Source organism: Herpailurus yagouaroundi, unplaced genomic scaffold, assembly GCF_014898765.1.
Source record: "Herpailurus yagouaroundi ecotype Mexico unplaced genomic scaffold, PumYag 308, whole genome shotgun sequence".
NCBI lineage: Eukaryota > Metazoa > Chordata > Mammalia > Carnivora > Felidae > Herpailurus > Herpailurus yagouaroundi.
Window position 1 is genome coordinate 6,406,783 of NW_024412525.1, and position 20,674 is coordinate 6,427,456.

The following is a 20,674-nucleotide window of genomic DNA, read 5'->3' on the forward strand; positions in this document are numbered from 1 at the left end:
GATATTCAGTCAAGAGCATGTGTGTAAAAATTACTCTCAAATTTCCTTTCTACTTCCTTTCTGCCCCTTTCTGTAGAGAACCTCACTACGCTGAAGCCAGAGATCAAACCTGATGAACTCAGCAGGTAGTTGAGAGGAGAGCTGGACCCACGGATGAGAAGTGTCGGGGGCTGTGGGAAGCGGTCTGCTTGGCCCAGATACGGGGATGGGTGTGACTGGGACCATGGCTCTGGAGGTCGGGGCAGAGGAGAGAGGTTCAAAATGGAGGCAGGAGGTGGGTTTTGGGGAAGTGGGAGCCCAGAGGTGGAAGAGCTCCTGTAGGAGTAGGGAGGCCCCAGGACAATTCTGTGGATGGTCACCAAAGCTGGCCGAGGCGGGTGGAGCGTCCTCATTTCTCTGGTTTGCTTCCCTCAGTTTGGGCACAGCAGCCACAGTCATTTCTGGCTCTGTTGGTGTGGTGGCTCTCATCTTGCTCCTGGTGGGTCTCTTGTCCATGACCCTGAAGAAATGGAGACATGAGAGTGAGTTGAGCAAGATGGCCCTGGACCTGAGAATGGAGAGATGGGGAAAACTGGGGGTGGAGAGGGGGGTGGCTTTCCTGTGGGGCGGCCTCGGGGACGGGAGGAATGGGTGAGCTATGGTGTCTGTTCTCCAGAGCCGCCAGACGCTGTGCATAGAGCGACAGATTTATTTATGGTACAAATTATTTATGCCGAAAGCCATATATATGTGTGGTTTATATGCAGCAATTAAAAGAAATATTAATGCTACACAATCTCACCTAAATAATAACTCAAGTTATAAAGTGCACCAGTGGGGCTCACTCTCCCATCTCATCCTGGGCATCTAGCTTCCTCTAAGGGGCTCAATGGGTTCAATACAGTGAATTTTGCATTTCAAAAGTTTAAGCCTAAGGCTAGTAATCAACCAAGTGAAGATGGTTACTATGCCCACTCAAGCTGACTCTGACTCTATTAATTTTTCTAGGGCTATTTAAGAAACAACTGAGGCACCAGACCAACTTTCTCCATAAAACTGCGGTAAGGAAATAGTCATTATACCTAAAGGAACTTCCAGTCCCTTCTGCCACAATTTGATGCTGTTTCCGAAGTAGACCCCATGTCAGAGGTGATGGGGATGAGGCAGGGAACAGCCCTAAAAGAAATGTTTTTTTAAGATCGAGGGAAATCCAAGTCTTGCACAAGAACCCAATATTTCATTGCTGTCCTACAGGGGGCCCAGTAGCTGGTGCTATCTATGGACGTCTCTAGTGCTTAGTTATCTGTCTGTAACTGGGGTCCTGTCTCTGAAGGAGTTTTCCTGCCACACTGATGCCATATATTCCAATGTGATCAACCTGACTCCCTGGAAAGAGGATGACTTCGCTGTCTATGCCAACGTGCCCCCTTTCGATCGGCCCAGGAAGACGTCACCAGACCAAGTGGAATATGCCTCCATTGTATTCCACTGATTGGAAGCCAATGCGATGCTTCAGGCTGAGAGTCAAACCTATGCCCCAGCTGGTGTGTGTGTGTGTGTGTGTGTGTGTGTGTCTAGTTAGAAAAATGCATTAAAACATTCTAATGACGGTAAATGGCTGGGTATTCTTCTAATTGATTGGAAATACAGTGCAGTTCTAATGGAAAGGAGTGGCACATGAGAGACAGGACATGTCGGTCTGAGCCACCCCAGCCCCAGAAGCTGGTTCCTGAGACAGACCGGCCCACAAAGAAGTCTTTTCTAGTTCTCACCCTTCCCGAGGCTAGGGTTGAGGAGGAGGGTTCATGCTCTTCAGGGCTCTGCTTCTCGGTTGTGTCTCTCCTATTCTGCCTTATCCAGAATTAAAACCCTGCCCTTGACGCGTGAAGAGCTGCCGACCTTGTAGGTCTGCCTGACAGAACTGCTGGGCAATATAGCAACTGGGGGGCGGTGGTGGGAGGGGCAGCAGGGACACGTGAGGTGCTTCTGACTGAGGGAGCAAGACCTGGTGAGCGCCCGCAGGCACGGAGGGCCACCCGGGGAAGGAGCGCCTGGCCAAAGTGGGCTACCTGTCACCACTAACCAGGGACCGCTCTTGTGGGAACTTTGGAAGATGTCTGGAATCACAACGGAGTCACCCCTTCTTTTCTTTATTTAAAAACGTGTGTTAAACATCACCATGTTCTAGACTCTGGGAATACAGCCGTGAACCCAAGGGACAAAACCTCACCCCCCATAGAGCTTACCTTCTCCAAGGGGGAAACAGTCAAGGGACAGACAGGCAAATACACAGACAGGCAGGTGATGGCATGTGCTACGGAGCAAAATAAAGCAAATCAGGGAATGTAGGGAAGAGCAAGTGGGGGTGGGGTGCTGTTTTGCATCGGACGGTCAGGGAAGGCCTCCCAGTCACTCGTCCTAAATGCAGAGGGGGTAAATAGGGAAGAGCATTCTGGGCAGAAGGAAGAGCAAATGCAAAGGCTCTGAGGTGGAAGTATGCCTTGCATGGTCAAAGAGGAGCAAGGCGGTGCGTGTGTCTGGAGGGGAAGGGAAGCGACGTGAGGAGATGAGGGGTGTGTAACAAATCAGCACCTGGGTTTGGGAATCAGGTATCCAAGGTAGCACTTGCCACTGTGGTAACACTCCACAGTTCCATGGAGTGTTATGTTCATAACAGCAGCCTGGTTTGGGGCGGGGGGATTGTGCCTCTGGCTGCACCACTCTGCTCTTCTCTATTAATCTCCAGCGTTCTCCTCACTTACAGGGAGGGGGCCCCAGAACCTCAGGCCTTGTCTTCACTCCACCCTAACCTTGTCATCACCCAAGACAATGTCAGTGGCCAGGTAGCCAGTTCCCCAGCGTGTCCTAGTTATGGGAGGCATTAATGGATGTAGGGATGGAGAGATTAAATGGATCTGTGACCAGATGAGTTTGGCTAATGATGAATAAGCAAAGAACAGTGGAGAAAAAGAAATTTTCCCTTAAAACCAAAGCTGATGGGAGCCACTGCTCGTCTTCTAAGGAGGCTGGCTGGGTACATGTCAGTAACACCATACTCTATGGCTCCATTGCATTCATAGGGACTGAGGAGAGGAAGAGAAGGAAGCACTAACATTTCCAACCCTCTGCCACCTTTTCTGTGTCAATCGAGGGCAAGTCCAGGAGTAGACAGCCCTTTGTGTTAGCAGAGATGTATGGTTTTCCCGTGCCCTTGTTTGCCAGGGAGCTTCCCACTGCACACCTGTTGTCCCAGCGACGTTATTATGAGACTGCCTTTCACTCGGAAGTGTCATAGTTTGGCTTTTGACTCTTGGCTCGGAGGAGGCAAAAGTTCAACTGTCTTCGGTCACCCCGAATCCGGGTCTATCTGACACCAGCCCCCTCTACCAGGCCGTCTAAGTTTGACCCCAAGGAAATCAAAGTCCTATACCTGAGGTGCACCGGTGGCAAAGTTGGTGCCACATCTGCCCTGGCCCCGAAGTTCGACCCACGGGGTCTGTCTCCAAAAAAGGTTGCCAAGGCAACTGATGATCGGAAGGGTCTGAGGATTACATTGAAACTGACCGTTCAGAACCGACAGGACCAGGTTAAAGTGGCACCTTCTGCCTCTGCCCTGGTTATCAAAGCCCTCAAGGAACCCCTGAGAGACAGAAAGAAGCAGAAAAACATTGAACACAGTGGAGATATCACCTTTGATGAGATTGTCAACATTGCCTGATAGAGGCAGCACCGATCGTTAGCCAGAGAACTCTCTGGAACCATTAAAGAGATCCTGGGGACTGCCCAATCTGTGGGCTGCAGTGTTGATGGCTGCCACCCTCATGACATCATAGATGACCTCAATAGTGGTTCAGCGGAATGTCCAGCTGGTTAAGAATCACAAAGGAAACTATTTCAATGAAGGATCGTTTGACAATAAAAAATAAAAGTGGGGGCGCCTGGGTGGCGCAATCGGTTAAGCGTCCGACTTCAGCCAGGTCACGATCTCGCGGTCCGTGAGTTCGAGCCCCGCGTCAGGCTCTGGGCTGATGGCTCGGAGCCTGGAGCCTGTTTCCGATTCTGTGTCTCCCTCTCTCTCTGCCCCTCCCCCGTTCATGCTCTGTCTCTCTCTGTCCCAAAAATAAATAAAAAACGTTGAAAAAATAAATAAATAAAAGTGTCATAATTTGGATGGTAAACTGTGTGGTCATCCATTAACAAGACTTTGAAGGTGCAAAGGTAGGTCTAAGGCCAAGTAAGGAGGGGAAAGTGAGGATGCCTTATACAATAAAATGAGAAGGAGTTGGGTGGGGGTGGAGGAGGCTGTGTTGGGGGATAACAAGGAAAATTTTGAGGGGAAGAGGGGCTAAAATCACATAAAAGATTTTTACCAGCGCAAACCTCAGTAAAGCCTGCTTAACACAGCAATGCCCAATGTGGGTATTTTGGGGAAGGAGAAAGGGGACTGAAATCCACATCTTGGTCAGCATAGAGCACGAATAAGAGGGAAGTGGTCAAAGGTGCTATATGAATGAGTTGGACAATTCGGGGAGGGGCTGAATTCAGCTGGAAGTGAGTACAGGAACACAAACCCTCTGGAAATTCTCGGAAATCTCAGGGAGGGCCCCAGAGTTTCCAACAGCTAGAATAGTGAGCCAATGGTATTTAAATCTTAATGGATAGACTGACCTCCACATAAATCTGAGATGTAAAATTTAAACAGGTCTCTTTATGGCAAGACTTCTCGGAGCCTCCAATATGTAATGTGCTTGGTGAATAGCTGTGCAGTATCCTTTAAACTCTTCATAGCCCCAAGGAGCATCCCATAGGGCAGGAATTATTTCTTGTAACACCTTATGGGAAGAGCTGGAATAAGGGGGCAACTGCCTAGGTGTCACACTGTCACAGAAAGTCCCCGGGGACCAGGCTAGCTCTGCTTCTGCCCAGGGAGAGTGCAGAGTAGCCGTTAGACTTTCATGGGGGCAAGTGGGGTGACTGTGCCCAGCTCGAAGCCAAGACGCCCCCTCTACCAGCCTTGATTTCTGCACGAGGGCTTCCAATTCTTAATGAGGCAACAAGAGACATGTCTGTAGAGCAGCAGGTGTCAGCTGGGAGAAATTTCATACTCCTTCCAGGGGACATTTGAAGATATCAGGTGACATTTTTGATTATCACAGTGAGATGGTGTGTGTGTGTGTGTGTGTGTGTGTGTGTGTGTGTGCACTACTGGGACACGCTGGGTAGAGGCCAGGGATGCTGCTAAATATCCTACCATGCATTGTATCGCCCTCTGGAAGCTAGAATTAGCCTGCACAAAAAATGTCAGTAACGCTGCTCTTGAGGATGGCTGCCCTGGGGTCTTCCTAGAGCTCGTGTGTGAGTCTGCCTTGGTGCTGGCTCCCAGGCTAAAATACAGATATTGCCCAGCTCTCTCTGCCCCAACCTTGGGACCCGTGGTGATTCTAACAACAGTAAAACGAACACTTAATAGTGATTAAGAAATCTTAGCAACTAGAAGGGAGGATGACCAACCATCCTGATTGGCTGGGGATGGTACTGGTTTTAGCATCGAGAATTCCGGGTCCCAGGAAACCCCTTGGGTCTGAGCTAACAGCTAGGACTCCAATACTAAATCAACGTTTGTGACTTTGGAGCAAGCTTCCCTTCCCACTTCAGATGGCAGAATTCTGGACATCTCCAGCTAAGGTCTGGAGATCAAGTGAGCTATGTGCCCAGGTCTTGGGCTCTAGGATAAATTCCTCCAGCTCATCCTCAGAAATTGTCCACAGATCACCAGCCTGGCGGGGGTAGCTGTCTTCCTCTCTCTGTTACCCACCCGCACCCATGGCTCCTGCATCAGTCTCTGAGGAGCTGCTCAGTGCATTTTGCTGAATGAGTGAATTGATGCTGTTCTTCTGGAAGATTCTTTGGAGGAGCTTCTAGACGTTGTGGCCATTGTTATTTCCCCTGGAAAAGTACAATTCTGCAAGGCCCTGAAAACCCTCAAAGAAAATGTATCTGTTTTAACAAGGACAGGGATCTGGAACATGAAATACTTTGCAAAGTCCTAAGAGAAATCTCTCTGTGTGACTGGAAAAGAGGTTTACTTGCTCTCTTAATATTTCTATTACAGGAAAGAAAAAACCAGCTTCTCAGTGCCCAGCAGGGAGGAGTATTTTATCACTGACATTATTTAGAATTATTGGCTCAGGGTGATAATAAAAGCAGACTGCTTTTAGTTTCATTGTTTTAAAATCCCCTGCAGGGCACCTGGGTGGCTCAGTCGGTTAAGCATCTGACTCTTGGTTTTGGCTCAGGTCATGATCTCACAGTTCATGAGTTCAAGCCCCGCATAGGTCTTTGCACTGACAGTGTAGAGCCTGCTTGAGATTCTCTCTCTGCCCTTTCCCTGCTTGTGCTCTCAATCTCTTTCTGTCTTTCTCTCAAAAATAAATAAACTTTAAAAAATTAAAAAAATAAAATCCTCTATAGACAACACACCCCTTTAACACCTGCCTCCCAGATGGACAGCTCCCACTGTCACCTGCATCACCCCCTTGGGTTACCACTGAGCTGACAGCGTAACCCAGCTGTTCGCTGATTGTGTACAACCCTTACCAAGTTAACTAATGTCCAGCCTTTTTTCATCTCTAAAATGGAAATAATAATGACTACCTCAACAGGAGTTGTCCAATGATGTTATATGAAAATATTCTATAAACTGTAAGATGCTATAGAAAATGTGAAGAGTTATTATTGGCTGGTTAATACAATTGATTATGTTCTAAGGAGTTATTTCTCATTGACTAGTAGTCGAGTGAACTAGAATCAGCAGGACTATGTTGCCATCACTCGAAGGGAGTGGCCATTATCCATTAACACGGGTAGTGTTTTTTGTTTTTTGTTTCCAAACCTGCCTCAAGTATCATTTAGCAGCAGGTTCTCATAAAAAGGAACTGGACAAATAAATAAATCACATGACCCCCAATTTTTCACTTCCTTAGGAGCTGATCATCTAAGTGGGAAGCTAAAATAGACACAAAAAAGTAGAAGACAATTTGTGCACCAGGTGGGCTAGCCTGGATGGAAGAAAGGACACACTCGATGTGCAAACATCGAGTATCCCAAACTTAATGAAATTGACGAGGATCCTTGTTTTTAGAAAAAAATGTATTTCAGGCTTTGGAAAAATAGTGGACTCTAATATACTCTGAAAACACGTTTCTTGGCGTAGATGTTCAAAACTTGATCTAGTAGGGGCGGGCACCTGGGTGGTGCAGTCGGTTGAGCATCTGACTTCAGCTCAGGTCATGATCTCACAATTCATGGGTTCGAGCCTGATGCTGTGCTGACAGCTCGGAGCCTGGACCTGCTTCAAATTCTGTGTCTCCCTCTCTCTGCCCCTCCCCTGCCCACATTCTGTCTCCCTCTCTCAAAAATAAATAAACATGAAAAAATGTTTAAAAACAAACCTTGATCTAGGAAATTCACTGACACCCCCTGGAAACACACCAGCTGGGACAATCCTGACTGCATGAGGAAAATGGGGGGACATACAGGGGCCGGAACATGTTAGATGAATGTTCCCTGAGACCTGGTGTCTATGAATTGCTGTCTCATAACTCCTGTGTCTTTTCCATGATTTGGGGGTCTCCACCCGTCCTTTTGATGTTGGAGCACCACAAGGCTCTCTCCCGGGACCTCCATCCCGGCTTGCTGAGGCCGGCTTCAGGGACATCTGCTTGCTGAGGCCACTGAAATGTCCATCTCAAACTGTAGATAGAAGCTAGGGTTTCTCTGACAAAGACTGTGATGAGCCTCTGGGTCTGTTTTCCTGACTCCCTTTTACTTTCCAGAATATAGCACTCACCACACTTTTGTGTGATTTCGTATCTGGAGTCTATGATCCCAATCCCTTGAGGATAGTGACCACGTCTATCTTCTTTACTCTGTATTCCAAGTGCTTAGCATACCCTGCTATGCTTAGCCTGGCATAGGGCCAGGCGCATCACGGACTATCCAGAAACATCCGCAGGATGAATGAATGGTAGAACCATTTAGGGGAGAACAACACAGTGGTCATGGTAGGAAAGCCCTTGATTTTTTCTAGAATTATTTTTTTTAATACCAGCTTAATTGAGGTAGAATTCACTTACCATACAATTCAATGCCACAGTTGCAGTCTGCCCACAGAGGCACATAACCAGCACCACGATCATTTTTAGAACAACTTTCATCACCCCAGAAGGAGCCCTGCTCTCAGTAGCAGTTGCTCTCCACTTCTATTTTATTTTATTTTATTTTTAATTTTATTTTTAATTTTTTTTAACGTTTATTTATTTATTTATTTATTTATTTTTAATTTTTTTTTTCAACGTTTATTTATTTTTGGGACAGAGAGAGACAGAGCATGAACGGGGGAGGAGCAGAGAGAGAGGGAGACACAGAATCGGAAACAGGCTCCAGGCTCTGAGCCGTCAGCCCAGAGCCTGATGCGGGGCTAGAACTCACGGACCGCGAGATCGTGACCTGGCTGAAGTCGGACGCTTAACAGACCAAGCCACCCAGGCGCCCCGTCTATGTTATTTTTAAGAGGTAATAGGTTCAGTGGGTTAAGTGTCCAACTCTTGATTTCGGCTCAGGTCATGATGTCACAGGTCATGCATTTGAGTCCCACATCGGTCTCTGCGCTGACAGTGCGGAGCCTGCTTGGGATTCTCTCTCTCCCACCTCTCTCTGCCCCTCCCCTGCTTATGCTGTCTCTCAAAATAAATAAATAAACTTTAAAAATGGAAAAGATATTAAAACCTAATGTTTGCAGAGTGTTTTGCAATGAATGGAGTGCTTCACGTGAACTCATTAATTCTTAAGCAATTCAGGGACGTGGGCATCTCAGTGCATCTGTCACTGAGGTTAAACTTTAGGTTATAGACTGAGATCACGAATCAATAAAAAGTTTGAACTGAAAGGGAGGAGAGGAGTGGAGGGGATGGCCAGGGGCAAGAAGCTCCTGGCCATAGACTGTTGACTCTGGGAAGGTGCAGGGCTTGGTGCTTGTCATGCGAACTTAGGGTTGTGCACTGCACAACCCCATGGCGTTGAGTGTCAACCTACTTGCCGATGCAGAAAATCCATTAGGGGGTATAGAAAGTATGCAAATATTGCAGAAAGCAAGCGGTTTTCAAACTGATAATAAAAGTTCTGAGTTTGAATCCTGGTTCTGCTAGTTACTACAATCCTGAATTTGGGAACCTCCCCAAGTTTCAGCTTCTTTGTTTTATTTTATTTTATTTTATTATTAAAAAATTTTTTAATGTTTATTTTTTTGAGAGAGACAAAGAGACAGCACAAGCTGGGGAGGGGCAGAGACGGAGACACAGAATCTGAAGCAGGCTCCAGGCTTGGAGCTGTCAGCACAGAACCTGATGTGGGGCTCGAACTCACAAACCATGAGCTCATGACCTGCGCTGGAATTGAGAATCCAATGCTCAACTGACTGAGCCACCCAGACGACCCCAGCTTCTTCATTGTAAAATAGTATCCTCCTTATACATTTGTTGTGGGGGTTAAATGAATTAGTGTAAAGAAAGCAAGTGGTACAGTTGCTGACACTCATTAAATAATAAAACATTTTATTACTAATGATAAACAGATTTGAAAAAAGTAAACTAAAACCTTTGTGGCAATAACACTCTGTCATTACTGAAAAATGATCGTTCATTGCTCTCCAGATTGTAGATAATGGGCTCACTCCAATCCTGCTACTGGAATACATCTTCTGCAAGTAGAAGGGCAAAGTGATTCAAAAACCATAAGAGCACTTTCCTTGAACGTAGATATTCACTTCAAGAACTTAATCCTAAGGAAATAGTCTGAACTAAGGGGGGAAAAAAATCAGTGTGTACAACGTTATCCATGATGGTTTTGTCTGCAATAGTAAAAACACTGGAAACAACTGAGTGATGACCCAAGGAATGGTTTGAATTTGGGTTATACTAGCAAAGTGGGATATTAGGCAGCCATTAAACATACCATGAAGGGATATCTAGGTGGCTTAGTCAGTTCATCTATCTTGGCTCAGGTCATGACCTCATGGTTTGTGAGTTTGAGCCCCGTGTCAGGTTCTGCACTAACAGCATAGAGACTGCTTGGGCTTCTGTCTCTCCCTCTCTCTGCCCCTCCTCTGCTCTCTCTCTCTCTCTCAAAATAAACAAAATAAACTTAAAAAAAATACCATGAGGGGGGAACCTGGCTGGCTCAATCAGTAGAGTTTGCAACTCTTGATCTTGGGGTTGTGAGTTCAAGCCCCACGTTGAGTGTAGAGATTACTTAAAAATAAAATCTTTAAAAAAATGCCTGAAAACTTTTTGGGCCCTGAGGGACCCACCTGAGCAGACACCCTGAGGAGAGAGGGAGCCTGGAAAAGGATGAAGAGAGAAAAGCAAGCAAAATACCTGAGATATGGCTAAAAGGGTGGTGACTGCCAGATAGTGGGAGCCTTGTGGATCTTAGTCAGGATCTTGGATTTCATCCTAAGTGCAATGGGAGGCCATGGGAGGCTTTGGCAGAGGATGCCATCACCAGAGCTGTGGGTTTTAAAAGCTCCTTTGTTACAGTGCGGAAAACAATTTGGAAAAGTATTTTTAAAGAGCAAGTATGCAGGGGAAATATTATAAAAAATGGATCAGGAAATGGATTCGGAAAAACGGACTAGGAAAATGATCGCATAGTGAGCAGGGTGTTTTCTCTTTGCCTGAAAATTCCTATTCCTGTTGACATACCATTAAAGATGGAGAGAGAAAATGCTCTCCTGTAGAGAGTAGCTGCGTTCTCTGGGACACACTGGGTCCCACAGATGTTGGAGACATCACACAGAGAAAAGGGCTTTGGAGGGGATGCTGTCTTATGAACTGTCTGGGGCGGGGGGGAGGGGGGGAAGCATGTTATCGAGGTCCATCAGCCACTCCAGCAGGTGATAAACTATCAAAAATAGCTTCCTGTTGATGTTACAGGTATTATAACTTCATTTATCACTGTTCTGATCTCCCCTCGGATCCTGCCTTTGGGGCTGGAGTCTGTTAGGCTCAAAGCAGAGAGAGGAGAGCCATATCATATGGGGCTCCGCAGATGACGGGGGACTGTGTGAGGAACACATTCCCGGGGCCTCCGAGCCGGAGCAGGCTAAGCGCTTTTGCGGGTGAATCCTCAGCTCATCTTCGGCAAGTGTGTGTGTGCAGTCAGGTAGTGCATGAGCCCCTGGCACACCCCAGAGCCCTCGAACTCATTCACTCTCTTATCCACGCCACAGACATTTATCAAGCACCTATTACAAGTGCAGGCAGAGTTCTGGCAACCCGGGACATGGAGAAGAATAAGACAGAGACCCCCAATAATTCTTACTTCGCTATTTAGAGCAGAGTCGTGGATGATCTAACTACAACCCCTTCCGGTTCTAGATGAGGAAAATACAGTCCAGAGAGGTCAAATGCCTCAGATCTCTAGGGCACTGAGGTCCAAGTCAAGCGGACTTCCTATTATTCTAACACTGTCTAGAAAGACTGCACAAGTGGAGGACCCAAAATACATCATGTTCAATGATCCTTAATAACTACATGATCCTGTGAGCCTCAGAGAGGCTCGTGGAAGGTTCTGGTCCAAGAGTGGTCCATGCAAAAGAGCAGAGCTTCGTGAAGTTTGCGCAACTCTGGCTGCTGCCATAACTACAACGGGTTCGTGTGAGAGGATAATCAAAGTGCAGAGATTTGTCTTGATTCCTGTAGGTTAACTGTAGCTCGAGTTAATCACTTAGAGATCATGGCAGAGTTGGGAGCAGAGAGAAGTGTAGTTGACATTAGCAGGTCAATGTGGAGGACATGGACAGTCCAGTTAGGAAATCACTCTTGTGTGTCCCCAAATCTTGAGTGATAGCAGGGCTTTGTGTTCTCAACACAACCCCAAGCAGCAGCTACCGCCACAAACGTATTTCCACAGTGAGCCGATGACACATCGAGGGTCATAGAACACTGAGCCGGACTCAGCCTAAAGAATGGCTTTCTAACTTTCTTTCAGAGAATAAAAGTATAGATCGCTACCATTTGTTGTTTACCACAGAAAGGAACTTCGTTCTGTTAAGTGCTTTGCCTAATTATTTATATGACTTCACTTTAAAAAACCTTATGAGTTGTGGCAAGAGCCTAAATGTCCATCAACTGATGAACGGATAAAGAAATGGTGGTTTATATACTACGTGGCAATGAGAAAGAATGAAATATGGCCTTTTGTAGCAACGTGGATGGAACTGGAGAGTGTGATGCTAAGTGAAATAAGCCATATAGAGAAAGACAGATACCATATGTTTTCACTCTTACGTGGATCCTGATAAACTTAACAGAAACCCATGGGGGAGGGGAAGGAAAAAAAAAAAAGAGGTTAGAGTGGGAGAGAGCCAAAGCATAAGAGACTCTTAAAAACTGAGAACAAACTGAGGGTTGATGGGGGGTGGGAGGGAGGGGAGGGGAGGTGATGGGCATTGAAGAGGGCATCTTTTGGGATGAGCACTGGGTGTTGTATGGAAACCAATTTGACAATAAATTTCATATATTTAAAAAAAAACCTTATGAGATTAAAAAATAGGTATTTATTGTTAACCCAATTTTACAGATGAAAAAACTGAGGATCAGAGAGGTTAAGCAACTTTTGTCAAGTCACACAGCTACCAAGTAGTATAGCAGGGTTTAAATCTGAATATATCTGATTCTGAAGCCATTATTCTATACTGGTTAACTTGTCCTGCGACAGGGAGGTGATATCACAGAGATTTATAAAATTCTGCTTTCTTGGTTTCCTATCAGGATCATTTTATCCTCATCACATCTTCTTCACTCCCAAATTTCAGTCCTGGGGGTTTAGCTTGAGACCTGCCCAAAGCGGGTCTATCACACAAACTGCAACAACAACCCCAGGTTGGCCCCATTTAATGTTGAATGGCAAAGAAATTGTCCTTGGACAATGATCCTCATCAGTTGCCCTGCGTCCCATACGCAATCTCTTAATCTATGGCCACATCAAAGATGGGCCAAGTTGGAAGGGACCTTTGCTAATATCTCGAGACCTACTTCTTCATTTTATGGAGGAAGAACATGAGGTTCCTCGTGGGAAAGTAATTTGTCTGAACTCATGCAGCAAGTTAATATCTGAGGTTGGACTTGAACCCAGGCCTCTTGACTCCTCTTGCCCGTGCTCTCTCCCCTCTACCAGGTTATGTGCATATTGGTGGTACTTCAGTGTGCATTCACATGGAGAGAGACTACTAATCTCCTTCATCGGTGTGAACTGTCTGCAAAGAGGAGCCCGGTAGAGCCCTGCTGAGGGAGATAGAAGGTGTTATCTATTGCTTCACTCCGTTCTACTCAACAGAGCTAGATTATTATCTTCTGAGCAGCCTGTCCCCGCCTTGTTGGAAATGATGAAACATTTGCGACTGACCTCAATGAGTGAGGAGCTTCCGGGTGGGGCTGGGGGGGTTTGTGGAGGAGATGTTTCCATCATTGGAAACATTGTCGAAACACCAGCTGGGATCAGACCTTGCTCTTGGCCCTGGAGGTAAGTATTGTCTGGGTAGGTAGAATTTTAGATTAGTTGAAGGAATGTGTATCTGTGAACATACATGTGTAGAAGTCTCAGAGGGGATTCTCTGTTTATGTGCTGGGATTTCAGAGTGTGGAATTCGATTGCATTCAGCTTGGACTGGACCTGAGATTGAGCAGTTTTTACTTGATGGATATTAGTTTCTTGTTCCCAAGATCTAAGGTATGTTTGTACTAATTGTGGCAGTAATCAGAGCTCCTGGCTGGAGGGTGGGTAGACCGTGGATCCAGACAGAACTAGATCCAAAGAATGCTGCTAGCCCTGTGTAAGCCTCAGTTTCTTCATCTGTAAAATGGGTATAAAGCCACCCACCATCCAGTATTGCTATGAGGATTACAGACAAGGAGTAGTTTAGTGCCCAGTAAAGTGCTACTTTTAAAATAAATTTCTTTTTTTAATTTTTTAAGTCTATTTATTTATTTTGAGAGAGCAAGATTAGGAGAGTGGGGGAGGCGTAGAGAGAGAGAGAGGGAGAGAGAGAATCCCAAGCAGACTCCTCACGGTCAGCAAAGAGCCCAATGCGGGGCTCCAGCTCACAAACCACAAGATCATGACCTGAGCTGAAATTAAGAGTCTGATACCTAACTGACTGAGCCACCCAGGTACCCCTCCATTAATTAATTACTCTAGTCTGCTGGAAACCAGATCCAAGAGGATATCTCCCTGCAGAAGGCTTTTCCTTCAGGTTCCAGAAGGTTGTTCTGAGTTGCAAAAAACTGGTGTACGTGGTGGGAAGCGGATCGGGGTGGCAATTTGAAAATGTTATGAATGGGTGCGGGGTGAACCTGGGCAGCTCAGTCGTTTAAGCATTCAACTCTTGATTTTGGCTTAGGTCATGATCCCTCCTCCTCCTTGGCAGGGCGGAGGACAAATGGAAATCTGGGGTTCCCTGTTAAAAAGTTACTAAGAATTTATTTATTTATTTTTTAATGTTTATTTACTTTTGAGAGAGGCAGAGTGCAACTGGGGGAGGGGCAGAGAGAGCGATGAGAGATGGAGACACAGAATCCCAAGTAGGCTCCTGGCTCTGAGCTGTCAGCACAGAACGCAAACCCATGAACCGCGAGATCATGACCTGAGCCGAAGCCGGATGCTCAACCTACTGAACCACCCAGGAGCCCCCCAAAATTATTAAGAATTTAAAGATGGCAAGAGCAGAGCCCGAAACCAACCAAGGGGCCCTCGCCCTACGAGGCTGCATAGGAGTCATGCCCATGAAGCTAGCGCTGGTCCTGAGACCCAGCAGTGAGGCAGGGAAAGTGCTGGAAGATCTCACAGTCTCCCTTACCCCTCTTGATAGACTCTTTGAGGGAGACGTTTGAATTCCCAATGAGCTGAGGAGGCAACGGAGACTCAGGGACATCAACCCTAAGGTTAAACAGTGTTTCTCCTATGTGAATTGATTTGATTGCAAAGAATGTTACAAAGTGCTTCTCCTACACGCCGTCTCCAAGTATCTGCCAGCAACTGCAGAGTATAATGTATGGACAAGCCCTGGTCAGAGCCACCGCAGCATTCACAAACTGAGCATAATCTGTAGAACGTTCTTCGTTTCTCTGAATTCGGGTTGCATGTATCTTGAGCAATTGCTGACACAATGACTTCCCCAATATTATGAATTAGACATTTCGTATAACTTGGTTTTCTTCCTCAAAAATTGTCAGTGCCTGCCCCTATGAATATATATTACTAGACATGTGGCGTATCTGGTGGGAACTCAAAGGTGCTATTTCTGGTTGATTGGAGTCTCATCATCTATGTCCACGTTAGACTCATAGAATCCTAGAACAACAAAACGATAGAACTAGACACACCCTCTCCCCTCAGTTGCAGACAGGGAAACTGAGGCTCAGAAAGACCAGGTGACCTGTCAAAGGTGGCCGAATTTGCAAAGTCACCAGGCTGGAAAGTTGATCTGGGTTCTCGTTTCATATTCCAGATGTGTCCCAACCACCTGGGTTGAGGCCCCTGCCATGGTAACCGGCGCTGACGGGAACCCAGAGACGGTTTTTTCTGACACCCAGGACAAAGGTGACGCCCCAACCCTCTGCTGTCCCCTCACTCCTCCCCTCTCACTGGTGGATATTTTGATCTTCTCCGTCCTCCGGTGCATGGACATGGCAGCAGTCGTGGGAGCAGGGACTGTTTAGGACTGACACCTCCCAGGACCATATGGCTCCGTGCCTTGGGTGGCTTATATCTCCCATCTGAAAGTCATGGGTCAGCCCAGTTTCCTTACAGGGCCCTGTGGAAATGGTGTGTTTATATAGTTCAGCCAGTTTGTGTTGAATCCTCTGTTCTGGACTGAGGATCACTCCCCGTTGAGCACCCATACGAGCCAGGCACTCAGCTGACCTTCTCAAATACTGTGTGCAGTGTGGTGACGGCTCTGGCCCCAAACAGCCTGGGTTTGAATTCTGTCCTCCCCATGCGGGATTAGAGTCCGATTTTCTCATATATAACCTGGGGACAACCATAGTGGCGACCTCGTAAGTTTGCCATCGTGATGATTAAACGAAATAATTTATGCAAAATGCTTCGCCTGATGCTGGCACATAGCAAGCACACAGCTTGAGTTGAAAAAATGAAACCGGTGCTGTCCCCATTTTTCAGGTAAAACTCGAGGCCTGGAGAAAGAAAGCAACTCATGGCCAGGAGGGCCAGAGTTAAAACTTCAAACCCAATCCCCCTGGCCCCCGAGTCCCTGCTCCTCTGTATTTTCCTGCACCTACGTGTGAGGTTGGCTTGTGGTATACCCCACTTGCTCCCACTCTCTTATTTACATGTGGCTAAATCTGTGTCGAAACTTGTTGAAGACGGTGAGTGGATTTCCCTGTAGCCAGAGCTGGGAGCCACCTTTAGCTGGCCTGCTCTGGCCCTCCTTCTCCATCCAGCCATAGCCTGTTCTTCAGTAGTTCCACTCGGTGACTCCTCTCTGAATATTCTATTGAGCGGGGATCAACTTTTCCTCTGAGATTGTACATAGTATTGACACCACTCCTTCTGAACGTTCATCATGCTTCATGGTGACATCTCTTCTTTTGGATTTTTCGCTTATTAATGTCCGGATTTTCCGACACAGTGTGAGCTCTTGAATGTTCAGACGGCGTTCTCTCCTTCTTCCTGTCCATCAGAGTTATTTCGCCCAGGGCCGTGCACCTAGACCTCTCAGTGTGTATTTGATCGATCGGAACTCGGACATTTAGCTGATTGTCTCAGTGTTCTATTAACATGATGAGATATAGTTTAGATTGTAAATAAATTTTTTATGTAGATAAGTTTGGAACTATGCTGATTGAGCAGCTCAGAATTTCTGGGCTTGTTTTCTTTTCCTGATTAGAAAAAAGATATATGTAAGTTGCAGAAAACTTTGATATGACAGATAGTGTAAAGGATAAAATAAAAAACATCATCCACAATTGCAATATGCAGTTTTGTTAACATTTAGGTATATTTTTTTTTCTATTTCCCCTTTTTGAAAAAAGAACATGGGGCGCCTGGGTGGCGCAGTCGGTTAAGCGTCCGACTTCAGCCAGGTCACGATCTCGCGGTCCGTGAGTTCTAGCCCCGCATCAGGCTCTGGGCTGATGGCTCAGAGCCTGGAGCCTGTTTCCGATTCTGTGTCTCCCTATCTCTCTGCTCCTCCCCCGTTCATGCTGTGTCTCTCTCTGTCCCAAAAATAAATAAACGTTGAAAAAAAAATTTAAAAAAAAAAAAAAGAAAAAAAAAGAAAAAAGAACATTAAAATAACCCCCAATTTAATTACCATAAATTTACATTCACGAATAAATCTATATTTGATATGAAAAATTATTGTCAACGAACTATTCGGGATTTGGCGAACCAAATCAGGTGATTGGGGGTTATCACTAAACTAATATAAAAGACAAAAACATTTAATGACCCAAAGTTTTCTTTTTTGTACAAATTTTCATTCTTTTTTTAAAAAATATGTTCTGTAGGTGGCTAACTATAACTGCATTGTTCTTCCTCATGGAACAGATTCTTTCCCCAGATTAATTTTTTCTCAATATAATTTTATTTATTTATTTATTTATTTATTTTTCAATATATGAAGTTTATTGTCAGATTGGTTTCCACACAACACCCAGTGCTCATCCCAACAGGTGCCCTTCTCAACACCCATCACCCACCCTCCCCTCCTCAATATAATTTTAAATGTTGGTATAATATTCCACTCTGTACCTTCACCCTAATTTATTTAATCTTTGTGTTTCAATTCGGTTGTTTCCCATTTTTCACTTTTATAGTCAATAGTGGGTACAGCTACCTTGTGCTAATAGGTTTAGTCCTCTCTTCTGGATTGGCTGTAAACTGTTCCCTGCCTTCTACCCATTTATCATTTGGGGATAGGAGGGCTTTTCTTAAAAATGTTTTTAATCTAAAACCTTTTAAAGTTATGTATTGCACACACTGGTTCTAACGTTTTTGTCTATTTGCCTTTAAATTTTGCTTGTTTGACTTTAATATGTGAAGTTTTAATATTTTAGAGTGGAATCTGTTTTTCCTGTTGCTTTGTGACCTCTTCCATTGCGTATAAGCTGAGACAGTTTTCTCTCATCTGGGGATCTAATAAATATTATTGAATATGTGAATATCCAGTCCCATATCCTTCTACTTTTAATGACTCAACTTAAAACTATTTACTTCTTGAATCCCTTTGGAATTTATTTTGTTGTATCATGTCTGGGTGTAAGTTATTTTTTTTCTTACAGGTAGCTAATTCATTATTCTGTGTGCAACAGTTTCTAAATGACACTTTCCTTTCCTCCCACTGCCTTGTGAACCACTTTTATGATAATATTTATTGTACATCCTAGTGTAGTTTTTCAAATGTACACCACCCTTTAACAATGGTATGTCAGGAACCTGCCTGGTCACAAATCCTTTTCAAACGTGTTCCAGATCTTCTGGACTGTTGTTAATTTTTTGCCCAGATAAATTTTAGAATTAATTTGGAGTCGTAAAAAATTTCTCACTGTAGTTTTGACTGGAGTGATATTGAACCAACAAATTAATTTCAAAATGATTTTTTTTTTTTTTTTTTTTTTTTTAGTCTTCTGGATTGCCAGTCTGGGACATGGGAATGTTCTCTCTATTAGCGTCTCTCTATTAGTTTATGTCCTTGTACATCTCTCAGTACGTTTTTATTATTGTCTTCAAAATAACTTTCTTACAATTAAAATTATTCTTAGCTCTATGAGGTGCAATGGCTGCTAAGGTTGCCGGGCCCCCCTCCATGCAATTCCATTACCTCACTGGTTATTGCTGATACCATAGGAAGAAGAGCTGGTAATTTTAGAATATTTATCATGCTTTCAGGACTTTTCCTGAGTAGTCTGATTAATCTCACTGCTTTTTCAATTGACCGTTTGGGATTTCTAGGTATAAAATCACACCTTTTGCAAATAAGGATAAATTTAACTTGCCCTTCCCCAAGCTGTACCTTCGTTAAGTTCACGTATCAGTTAATTAGCTTAGGCTCCAACACCCGGCTGCCTGGGCACAAAAACCCCGTTGATCTTCTTACCACCTTGAGCAAATTACTTAATTTCTACGTGTCTTAGTTTTGCCCTCTGTAAAATGGAAATGACCATTATATTTCAATTAAAAAAAAAAAAGAAAGAAAAGAAAAAGGCGAAAAATAGCACCTACCTCCTAGGGTGATTGAGAGAATCAAGTGAGTTATAGACGTCAAAGTGTCACAGAACATCTCAATAAATACTCCACACCCTTATTATTATTCTAGGTTAGAGGTCGGAGGAACTTCTAACTTCCCAGGGTTAGAGTTTCCAGGATTAATTTTTTAAAATGGTTACAGCAGACATCTTTGTTCTTGGCTGCTAAAACATTTTACCACTTGGTAAGATGTCGATTATTGGTACAGAAGGGATATTCTTTATTACAGTAAGAAATTATTCTCATATTCTTATTTTATTAACTTAAAAAGTGAGAAATGAGTATTTTATTTCATCAAATGTTTTTTGGTGTTTTACTGAGATGAACATTTTAAAAACTGGTTCTTGGGGTGCCTGGGTGGCTCAGTTGGTTAAGCATCTGACTTTGGCTCAGGTCATGATCTCACAGTTTGTGGGTTCGAGCCCCGCGTTGGGCTCTGTGCTGACAGCTCAGAGCCTGGAGCCTGCTTCAGATTTCGTGTCTCCCTCTCTCTCTGCCTCTCCCCCACTCGTGCTCTCTCTCTCTTTCTCTCTCTCTCAAAAATAAATGTTAAAAATAATAATAATAATAAAATAAAAACTTGATCTATTGATGCTATATTCATATCATGTAAGAGGCAATTTGCTGTAATGATTGAGAGCTGGGCTTGGTTTGAAATTTGGCTCTGGCAATGGTGGGGTGGTGATGGGGGACCAGGGCAAATTGCTCAACCTCTCCAAACCTTTCTGTCTTATCTAGGAAATGGTGGTAGTGTCTATCCTTGCAGAGTAAGGTCATGTTAAATACCCAACATTAGTTTTCATTATTGTAATAACTAATTTCCTGGATGTTCCTGAAGGAACTCCTTGACATTATCCTATATTTACTTCTGTATTTGTAAGTGACAAGATCCTGCAGAGTTTTCCACCTTTTTTATGCTCTGGATCTGCTTATACAGCATAAACATTACGTGTTCCTTAAAAGTTTAAAGTAACTTATTTTCTAAAACTATTCGGGGGGTGCCTGGGTGACTCAGTTGGTTGAGAGTCTGACTCTTGATTTTGGTTCACGTCGTGATCCTAGTATCATGGGATCGAGCCCCACATCGGACTCCCATGCTGAGAGTGGAGTCTGCTTAAGATGATCTCTCTCCCTCTGCCCCACTCTCTAAAATTAAAACAAAACAAAACAAAACAAAACAAACCCAACTATTTGGACACAAAATTTGAGTAGATTAATGCCAATAATGCTTTTAATTTCTAAATAATAGTAACTCTCTTTTATTGTATGCTTCTTTCTTTTTTAAAAAAATTTTTTTAATGTTTATTTATTTTTGAGAGAGGGAGAAACAGCATGTGAGCGGGGGAGGGGCAGAGAGAGAGGGACACAC

The 20,674-nt window shown here is 44.6% G+C and overlaps 1 protein-coding gene across 1 annotated transcript; it reads left to right on the forward strand.

Annotated features, from left to right (window-relative positions):
- Positions 1 to 3,298: 3,298 nt before the first annotated feature.
- On the forward strand, positions 3,299 to 3,853 carry LOC121021630 (60S ribosomal protein L12-like; the record flags this gene model as incomplete). The annotated part of the gene is given in 1 exon segment (XM_040462190.1): positions 3,299 to 3,853. A coding segment is annotated over 1 exon segment (555 nt), but the record flags the coding sequence as incomplete, so codon positions are not given.
- Positions 3,854 to 20,674: the final 16,821 nt, after the last annotated feature.